The sequence below is a fragment of the Benincasa hispida genome, chromosome 8, assembly GCF_027475165.1.
Source record: "Benincasa hispida cultivar pf3 chromosome 8, pf3_genome.v1.1, whole genome shotgun sequence".
NCBI lineage: Eukaryota > Viridiplantae > Streptophyta > Magnoliopsida > Cucurbitales > Cucurbitaceae > Benincasa > Benincasa hispida.
In genome coordinates this window covers 40,384,754-40,394,485 of record NC_143485.1, presented here as the reverse complement: position 1 = coordinate 40,394,485, position 9,732 = coordinate 40,384,754, and the positions used below count along the sequence as shown (strand labels likewise).

Here is a 9,732-nt window from a genome sequence, read left to right as displayed (position 1 = left end):
TTCTATTCTATACCACACGTGTCAAATCAACGTGTACATGATTGTTTATATGTAAATAAATACACACAATATTATACATTAGACAAAGAGAAATCTCATTGGAGTAGCAAGAAGCAAAGTTTGGATTTTTATTTTTGTATGGTATTGGTAGTAACATTATTTAATATTAGAGATATAAAAATGTATGCTTTTGAATAGGAAAAAGAGTTGAAGAGAATTGGGAATAGTGTAAAAAGCAAAAAAATGAGATTGCCACAACCCAAAGCTAAGTTTACAACCATGAGCCTAAAAAGCAAATTCAAGAGGGGAAAAAATAAAAATTTAAAAAGAAAAAAGAAAAGGTATAGAAAAAGGTCTGCCAAACAAAGCCTAACACAAACCCCACATTCCAACCAAACTCTGTTTTTTTTTTTTTTTTTTCCCCTCTTTAACAAATACCATAGAGCCATACACTAAGTTCCCATGTTATATCAAATTCAAAATTATTATCCTCCACAAACCCAAATCCAAAAACACCTCAAAAACAAAAGGCAAAAAACAAACCCTATTTTTAAAATACCCCCCCCCCCCCCCCCCCCCCCCCCAAAAAAAAAAAAAAAAAAAAGTTGAAGAACTCCCACGCTCTGTTCTCTTGCTTTGAGGACTGCAGCAAGTGCAACTACGCCTGCTCGCAATTCTCAAAGCTAGATTAAAATTTGTTCATTTCCCCTTTTTCCTTTTTTTACTGTTTATTGCCTTAAGATTCACCATTCCCATAAACCAAAACACATGCCCTCTCATTCCCCAAGCTCACTTCATCATCGCTACCACTTTCTTCCTCCTCCTCTTCTTCTTCTTCTCAGCTTCCTCTGTTTTTCTCCTCTGAGTTCGAGTTCTCCATAGCCATTTTCTTCATCTGGGTAAGCTCAGAATCAACAAAAAAACAAGAAGAGGAAGAAGAAGGAGGAGGAGAAGATGATTACTCTTGCAGATTTCTACCATGTAATGACTGCAGTGGTTCCTCTTTATGTGGCCATGATTTTAGCTTATGGGTCCGTGAAATGGTGGAAGATCTTCACTCCCGATCAGTGCTCTGGAATCAATCGTTTTGTTGCTCTATTTGCAGTTCCTCTTCTCTCTTTTCACTTCATTTCCACAAACAATCCCTACGCTATGAACTTACGGTTTATTGCTGCAGACACTCTCCAAAAGCTCATTGTTCTTGCTGTTCTTGCTGTTTGGAGTAACATAAGTAAAAGGGGTTGTTTGGAATGGACGATTACTCTGTTTTCCCTTTCAACTTTGCCCAATACTCTTGTTATGGGGATTCCTTTGCTTAAAGGAATGTATGGGGAGTTTTCAGGGAGCTTGATGGTTCAGATTGTTGTACTTCAGTGTATTATTTGGTACACATTGATGCTGTTCATGTTTGAATATAGAGGAGCCAGAATGCTGATTTCTGAGCAATTTCCAGACACTGCTGGTTCTATAGTCTCAATCCATGTCGATTCTGACATTATGTCGTTAGATGGAAGGCAAGTTTTGGAAACAGAGGCTGAGATTAAAGAAGATGGGAAGCTTCACGTGACTGTGAGGAAATCAAATGCCTCAAGATCAGATATCTTCTCGAGAAGATCCGTGGGATTATCTTCTACAACTCCACGGCCTTCAAACTTGACCAATGCAGAGATTTACTCTCTGCAATCTTCTCGAAATCCTACCCCTAGAGGCTCAAGTTTCAACCACACTGATTTTTACTCTATGATGGCTGCCGGTGGAAGAAACTCTAACTTTGGCTCATCTGATGTTTATGGCCTTTCGGCGTCAAGAGGGCCGACACCTAGGCCGTCTAATTACGAGGAGGAAGGCGGCGGGGGCAATGGCGGAAAGCCAAGGTTTCACTACAATGCCACAACAGGAGGCAATGCAAATGCAAATGCTAATGCAAATCATTACCCTGCTCCAAACCCAGGAATGTTTTCACCTACAGGGTCCAAAAATGCACAACCAAATGCTAAGAAGCCTGCCAATGGGGTTGTGGGTCAGCAGAAAACAGAGGATGGAAGCAGAGACTTGCATATGTTTGTTTGGAGTTCAAGTGCTTCCCCTGTTTCTGATGTTTTTGGGAACCATGAATTTGGGGCTCATACTGATCAGAAGGATGTAAGATTGGCTGTCTCTCCTGGAAAAGGTAAGTTTCTTGAATGGATTAAAATTTTTCATTTTCATTTCTGTTCCATTTTTGTTAATGGGATTAATATTTCAGTGGAGGTTCGTAGAGAAAACCAAGAGGAATATGCAGAGAGGGAAGATTTCAGCTTTGGAAACAGAGAAATGATGAACAGTAACAACAATGGAGGAGGAACAGAGAAAGTTGGTGATATTAAACCCAAAACCATGCCACCCACCAGTGTTATGACAAGGCTAATCTTGATCATGGTTTGGAGAAAACTCATCAGAAACCCTAACACTTACTCTAGTTTAATTGGTCTCACTTGGTCCTTAGTCTCCTTCAGGTAAGCCGAGACTGCACTCAATTCTTTTCTTCCTCTTTTTTTTTTTTTTTTTCCTGGGGTCTTACCATTCATTGTTCTCATTTACATTATAATATATTTTACTTGAAGGTGGAATGTTGAAATGCCAGCCATTATTGCAAAGTCCATTTCTATACTATCTGATGCAGGGCTGGGAATGGCCATGTTCAGTCTTGGTAAAGTTCCTAATTAACAACATCCATTTTCTTTATTTGTTCTTAGAAAAAGTGTAAAAAAGCAAGCATAAAACTGGCAAAAGGCAAAGCAAAACAGTGGCATTGTTATGATAAATATGTTTGGGGATGTTTTTTTTTTTTCTTTTTCCTTCTTTCACTTTTCTGGTTGCTCTGTGTTGGATTTGATTCAAATGGGTTGGTGGTGGTGGTAGTGATGATGAAAGTTGCTTTAATAGCAATAAAAAAAAGAGAAAGAGAAAGCATGCTAATTGGTAAAAATGGTGTAAAATGACAGGTTTGTTCATGGCTTTGCAACCAAGGATCATAGCATGTGGAAATACCATAGCAGCTTTTTCAATGGCTGTGAGATTCCTTACAGGTCCAGCTGTAATGGCTGTTGCTTCCATTGCTGTAGGCCTTAGAGGAGTTCTCTTACGTGTTGCCATTGTTCAGGTCTCACTCCTTCTCTCTCCTCCTCTGCAATTTTCTCTGACATTGCCTCTATAAAGTTTTGCCCTTTTAAAACCAAATATATATACATATAATGCTCCCTTTTTTCCCTCTAAAATAAAGGCTTGTTGGTTAGTTTATCCAAATGGGTATTGATAAAGATTGATGCTTTTTTGGAAATTCTTTCTTCTTCTTCTCATGGTAATATAATAATGAAGGAATCAAAGTTGTGAAATGGGAAAAAAGAAAGAAGGAAAAACTTGTGTGATTTGGAGGCTAATGGTTTGTATGTATATAGTTAAGGACCTATTTGGTGATATGTTAGGAAACAAACATCTGTGGCTCTGTTTAACATGTTTTTTTGCCCCATGTGTTTGGATTTTCCATAGCACAAAACCCATTTATAAAATTTATTTTCTTTTTTCTTTTGAAAAAACAGGCAGCTCTCCCACAAGGAATTGTCCCCTTTGTCTTTGCCAAGGAGTACAATGTACATCCTGATATTCTTAGCACAGGGTATGTATCTAGTCTCTCTCTATAGTAATGTCCTTCATAACTAAACAAAAATGTTTTTACTTTTCATTGGTATGTCATAAACATTTCTTCGCTTGAATTGAGTATTGAATTGAGATTTAGACGGTAATAGTATGGTGGTGAATAGAAATAGAATATGAGACCGTTATACTATTCGAAATCTCAATTTGAGTAGTTTTGAAACGTTCATGCAATTTTTTTTAAAAAAATAAAGATATTTTTGGAACAAAGGAAAAGATGTAATTTTTAAGTTTTTTTTTTTTTTTATTATTGTGGGTTTGCAGAGTTATCTTTGGGATGTTGGTTGCTTTGCCGATTACGCTTGTTTACTACATTTTGCTGGGGATTTGAGGGTGTGGAAAGTCAACCATGGCTGCGGCCGCCATGAGAGGGCATTTCAAAAGCTTCAAAGCTTTGAGACAAGAATTTAGAGAGGGATAAAAGAGGGAGAGAAGTCAAATGAAGAAGAAGGAGAAAGAGAAGCAATTGTGGATGAATCTTCTTTGCAAAGTAGAAGGGAAAAAGAGGGTGGAAAAAAGAAAGAAAAAGAAAAAGGGGCTGTAAAATCATTATGTTTGTTAGTCAATTATATAAGGGAAAAAAAAAGTGTTTTGGTTTTTCTCCTACTTATTATTATTATTATTTTTAATTGTTATTTATTTACAGGTTTTGTCTATTATGTTTTACTAATCCATCTCACTCAATGTGTCTAATTTAATTGATATAAAATATGTCAATCTCGAAGTTAGAATTTCGATTTCTTCATATTATCAAAAAAAAAAAAAAATTGATACTTGTCAAAGTATAAAGACAAGGATGTTGAAGAATTGTTTTGATTTTGTTAGTTTTTTCTTTTCCAAACGAACCTTCTTTTCTTATTTTCCCTTTTAAATGTTTTACAAGTTTATATTGAAAACTTTGTATAAAACAATAAGATTATTTGGGAGAATTTTGTAGGATATAGTTTTTTTTTTTTTTTTTTTTTTTTTTTTTTTTTTTTTTTTTTTTTTTTTTTTTTTTAAGTTTAAGAAACATTTGAAAGTACTATTTAGATTAGTCAATTTGAGTATACTAGTTTCGGTGAGACATGACTTTAACTATCCTTTTAAAAATAGATGGTTCGATATTTATTGATCTTTACATTAGTATAGTTAGTGTTTCGAAATGAAAATAATTTACTGAAAAGCTCTATTCTCTATAGTCAATTCAACTTCACTTTTAACCAGGTTTAATTTAATTAATATCTAATTGGAATCTAGAGTGATGTTGTTACATAAGGTTTTGAGTCCAAATTTTAAACCTAGTTAATATTTGAAGTTCATAATATATTGGATCTGATAAATGAGTGTCACGTCTACTGAAGAACATAAAAAATTTTTCCATTAGTTTTTTCTGTATTTCCTTCTTCAGCTTCAAGTTCCACTATTTGGTGGTTAATTTTGTATTTTCTCTTTCATGGTTGTTATGTTGGACCATTGATGTTTTGCCATGTGGCATTTTATATGTTAATAAATAGTGCTACACGACGAGTCATACCTATCGTGGAAGGCCGATCGTCTTAATCCATTTCCTCTATCGTTTATTCTCTCTACCTATTGTATAGCTAATTACTTCTATCGTCTACATCTTATCATGTACACTCTCAATCCAATCGTCTACATCCTATCGTGTACTCTCCATCGTCTACATGTTCAACCCAATCGTGCAATCTCCTACCCTATCGTCTACACTCTCACCTCTATCATGTAGACGCTTGCCCTATCGTTTAAATATTTGACAACGATCGTCTAGACTTTTGACAACGATCGTTTAGCCTTCACCTCTCAACGATCATTTAGTCTTTGACAACGATCGTTTAACCTTCCCTTCTTCCTATCTCTTACATGGTATCAGAGCTCTAAAGCATCTTGCCCTTCTTCATGGCGTCGAGGTTGGGAACATCTGAAGAAAACTCTACCTTACCAGTGACATCAAACCCAGGTATTCACTCAACTGTTCTACCTACGACTACCATATCTATATTTTCTCCGTCGTTTACCCCACTTGCTACTCAGCGTGCCCCTCCCCCTGCTCGAAATCCATTCTACCTCCGCAATATGGCCCTCAACCACCACCTCTTCACCCTCACTATGCCAGTTTTCCTAACCATCATTCTTTTCAAAATCAGGTCTCGATTAGTCCCTTCCCTACACTTCCATCCTCACAATCTCCCGTTGCAAACTTCCCTCATATGTCCCAATCACTCACTATCAAGCTAAATGACTCGAACTACCTTCCCTGGAAGAATCAGTTTTTCAACCTTATCATGGGCTATGACCTTGAAAGCTTCATTGACGGTACGTATCCTCAGCCACCAAAATACCTCGACCCTCAGCAAACTCAACTCAATCCTCATTTCTCTTATTGGCAGAAGTGCAATCGCACGATTATGAGCTGGTTTTACTTCTCTTTCAATGAAGATAAAATGGGAGAAATCATCGGATACGAATCCGCACTGGAAATTTAGGAAGCACTCCAAACAATCTATAAATCCTTTTCAACAACCCGGATAATGGGTTTGCGCTCTCAGCTTCAAAAGATACGAAAGGATATCATCAGCATCTCTCAATACCTTGCTAAGATCAAAGACATTGTCAACAAATTTGTTGCTATTAGAGAACCACCGTCTTACCGTGATCATCTTGCATACATTCTTGAAGGCCTCGGCAATGAATACAATCTGTTTGTGACCTCGATTCAGAACAGAACTAGTCGCCCATCTATCGCCGATGTCCGCAACCTCCTTATCGCATATGACTGTCAGCTAGAATCCCAGTCAGCTATGGACCAACTCCAACAAATACAAGCCAATGTCACCCATCTCTCACTACAACCTCGACATCCTCACTGGCCGCAAACTACCAGATCATCTTTCCAACCTCCTCCATCTCTTCCAGGTATTCTTCCTAACCCTCCTTTCTCTGTTATGACTGCCACAAATTATACATCTCATAGACCACACACCCGAGCTTAATGACCACCCACCCATCAACCATCCCAATCCTTCAATCGGCCACAATGTCAAATCTGCAACAAGTTTGGCCATACAGCACTAACATGCTACAATATCGACAATCCAAAATACAGAACCATTCAACATGCCCAAGCCTATTTGGCTCAAGCAACACCAACCCCAACTCAGCCGTTATCCTATATTGCTAATCCCCCTACTTCAACAACGAATCATCCTGATGAAGGCTGGTATATGGATTCCAGAGCTACTCATCACATGACCCCTGACCTGTCCAACATCCAACAGCCTGTCCCTTATTATGGTGGTGAACAAGTTGTCATAGGAAACGATAAGCCCCTTCCTATCTCTCACACTGGTTCTTCCTCTTTTCTTTCATCTACATCTCATACTCTGATTTACCTTCACTCTGTTCTTCACACACCTTCAATATATCAAAATCTAATTAGCATCGGTCGTTTATGTTATGATAATAATGCTTATGTTGAGTTTTTCCGTGACTCTTTTGTTATGAAGGACCTTCAAACCAAGAGCCTACTCCTCCGGGGCACACTTGATCGTGACCTATACAAGCTCTCTGTCAATCCATCTGCTACACGATCATTCAATTCCTCCTCTCATCCAACTGCCTTCATCTCAGCACTCACAGACTTCACTTTGTGGCACCGTCGCTTAAGACACCCCTCCCCTCTAGTAGTTCAATCTATTTTGTCCAAATGCAAACTGAAGTACAAAAATAATTCTGATGTATCAGTTTATGAACACTGTCAAATGGCCAAGAGCCATCATTTACCTTTTCAATCTTCTAATTCTTGTCCACCCTCTCTCTTTGATATAGTGTATGTCGATGTATGGGGTCCTTCTCCGATCAATTCAGTAAATGAAGATAGATATTTCTTGCTTTTTATCAATGCTTTCTCTTGTTTTACTTGGATCTATACAATGAAAGTAAAATTTGAAGTTTTCCCCTTTTTTCTTAAGTTTCAAGCTATGATTTCAAATCAATTTTCCATCACTATTAAATCAATCCAAATTGATAGAGGAGGGGAGTTCAAAGATCTCTCACTTATACTAGAAAAAATTGGCATAATTTATCGTATATCTTGTCCTTGCACACCCCAACAAAACGGCACTGTCGAATGAAAGAACAGGCATGTCATTGAAGTTGGTCTAGCCATGCTTGCCCACTCCTCTATTCCACATAGCTTCTGGCCCTTTGCTTTCCACACCACCATCTACCTTATCAACCGACTACCTACACCTCTCCTTACAAATAAGTCCCCTTATGAAACCTTATACTCTAAACTTCTTGATTACCAACTTCTTAAAGTTTTCGGCTGCACCTGTTCCCTATTCCTTCGGTCATTCAATGACAATAAACTCCAATATAGGTCTCATCCGTGCGTATTCTTAGGCTATTATTCCTTGCATAAAGGATATCTTTGTCTGCATCGCACAATCGGTCGCATTTATATCTCCCGACATGTCATCTTCAATGAAACTGCTTTCCCTTTCCTTGATAACTCTCCATCAATCTCTTCTCTTTCACACTCTTCTTCTCAAGTCCTTTCCATTCCCATTCCAATTAATCCTTCCCACTTACATCAGGTCACTACCAATTCTGAAGGCAACTATGTTCATCACCATCATCCCCCCCCCCCCCCCCCCCCCCATATACCTCCCTCTATACCATCCCCATCCTCTCAACCCACACCTGTAACTACACCACTCAACCAACCAACTCCCCATCTTCCCCAATCATCTGAACCATCAACAAATCCACCAGCTCCCATTATTTCCTCTCCCTCACTACCACCCACCTCTATTCTCCCAACTACCCCTGTTTCCTCACACTCCAACTTTCCTATCACCTCAGAACCAACACCATCCCGACCCCTCACAACCAATAACCACCCCATGATTACACGGTCAAAGATGGGCATTTTTAAATGGCTGTCCGATGTTACTGACTTGGATAAAACAGAACCATGATCCTACAAGGAAGCTCTCTTTCATCCAAGCTGGAAACAAGCAATGCTTGAGGAATATGCAGCCCTCGTCAGAAATAATACATGGTCTCTCACACCTTTGCCCCAGGATTGCAAGGTAATTGGCAACAAATGGGTGTTCATACTCAAACAAACTCCATCTGGTGAGATTGCTTGCTACAAGACTCGTTTGGTTACTCAAGGTTTCAACTAAGACTATGGCATCGATTACTTTGAGACCTTCAGTCCAGTTGTCAAGCCTACTACCATTCGGCTTGTTTTGTCAATTGCTCTATCTCATAACTGGATCATTCGGCAACTTGATGTACATAATGCCTTCCTCAATGGCGACCTATCTGAGGAAGTATAAATCAAGCAACCACCTGGCTTCATAAGTGATCAACACCTTGATCATGTGTTACTTCTGTACAAGACACTATATGGCCTCAAGTAAAGTCCTCGCGCATGGTTCTCCAAGCTCAGCACCTGTCTGATACAATGGGCCTTCTCCAATGCAAAGTCTGATACATCTATGTTCATTTTCCGTAACTCACATACTTTAATTATCCTTCTTATCTATGTTGATGACATTATTGTAACTGGCAATAGTCTTGCAACCATTCAACACTTCATTACTTGTTTAAACACTCAGTTTGCACTTAAAGATCTTGATGTTCTATCTTTTTTCCTTGGCATTCAAGTGCTTCGCTCATCAGATCACTTACATTTGTCTCAGTCCAAGTACATTCACAGTCTTCTTGAACGTGCACAACTCACTGACTGTAAGCCGATTCACTCTCCAATGGTTGTTGGCACCTTGCTGTCCCTCACCGATGGACAATCACTGGACAACCCCTCTGAATACAGAAGCCTAGTTGGTGCTCTCCTATATTGTACGCTGACCAGACCAGACATCAACTTCAGTGTCAATAAGCTCTGTCAGTTCATGCACGTCCTAACCACTTCACATCTTCAAGCAGCCAAACGCCTGAAATTAATCTAGAGTCAATTTTATACCTAGATTAATTAATCTAGAGTCAATTATATCTCAACTTGAATTT

At 38.6% G+C, this 9,732-nt stretch overlaps 1 protein-coding gene across 2 annotated transcripts; it reads left to right on the top strand.

The window, feature by feature from the left end:
- Nucleotides 1-442: 442 nt before the first annotated feature.
- Nucleotides 443-4,336, top strand: LOC120084243 (putative auxin efflux carrier component 1c). Of its 2 annotated transcripts, XM_039040145.2 has the most exons (6): nt 443-2,170; nt 2,246-2,495; nt 2,604-2,689; nt 2,985-3,142; nt 3,579-3,655; nt 3,958-4,336. In XM_039040145.2, the coding sequence occupies exons 1-6, from the start codon at nt 955-957 to the stop codon at nt 4,022-4,024; spliced, it is 1,854 nt and encodes a 617-aa protein (XP_038896073.1). In that variant the 5' UTR covers nt 443-954; the 3' UTR covers nt 4,025-4,336. The 2 variants fall into 2 exon arrangements, with proteins under 2 accessions (XP_038896073.1, XP_038896071.1); XM_039040143.2 differs by having other exon boundaries at nt 443-2,495.
- Nucleotides 4,337-9,732: the final 5,396 nt, after the last annotated feature.

Coding starts and splice junctions, on each gene's coding strand:
- LOC120084243 (XM_039040143.2), top strand. CDS start 955: ATGATTACTCTTGCAGATTTCTACCATGTAATGACTGCAGTGGTTCCT. Junction 2,496..2,603: donor TGGTCCTTAGTCTCCTTCAG/GTAAGCCGAGAC, acceptor TTTTACTTGAAG/GTGGAATGTTGAAATGCCAG. Junction 3,143..3,578: donor TACGTGTTGCCATTGTTCAG/GTCTCACTCCTT, acceptor TTGAAAAAACAG/GCAGCTCTCCCACAAGGAAT.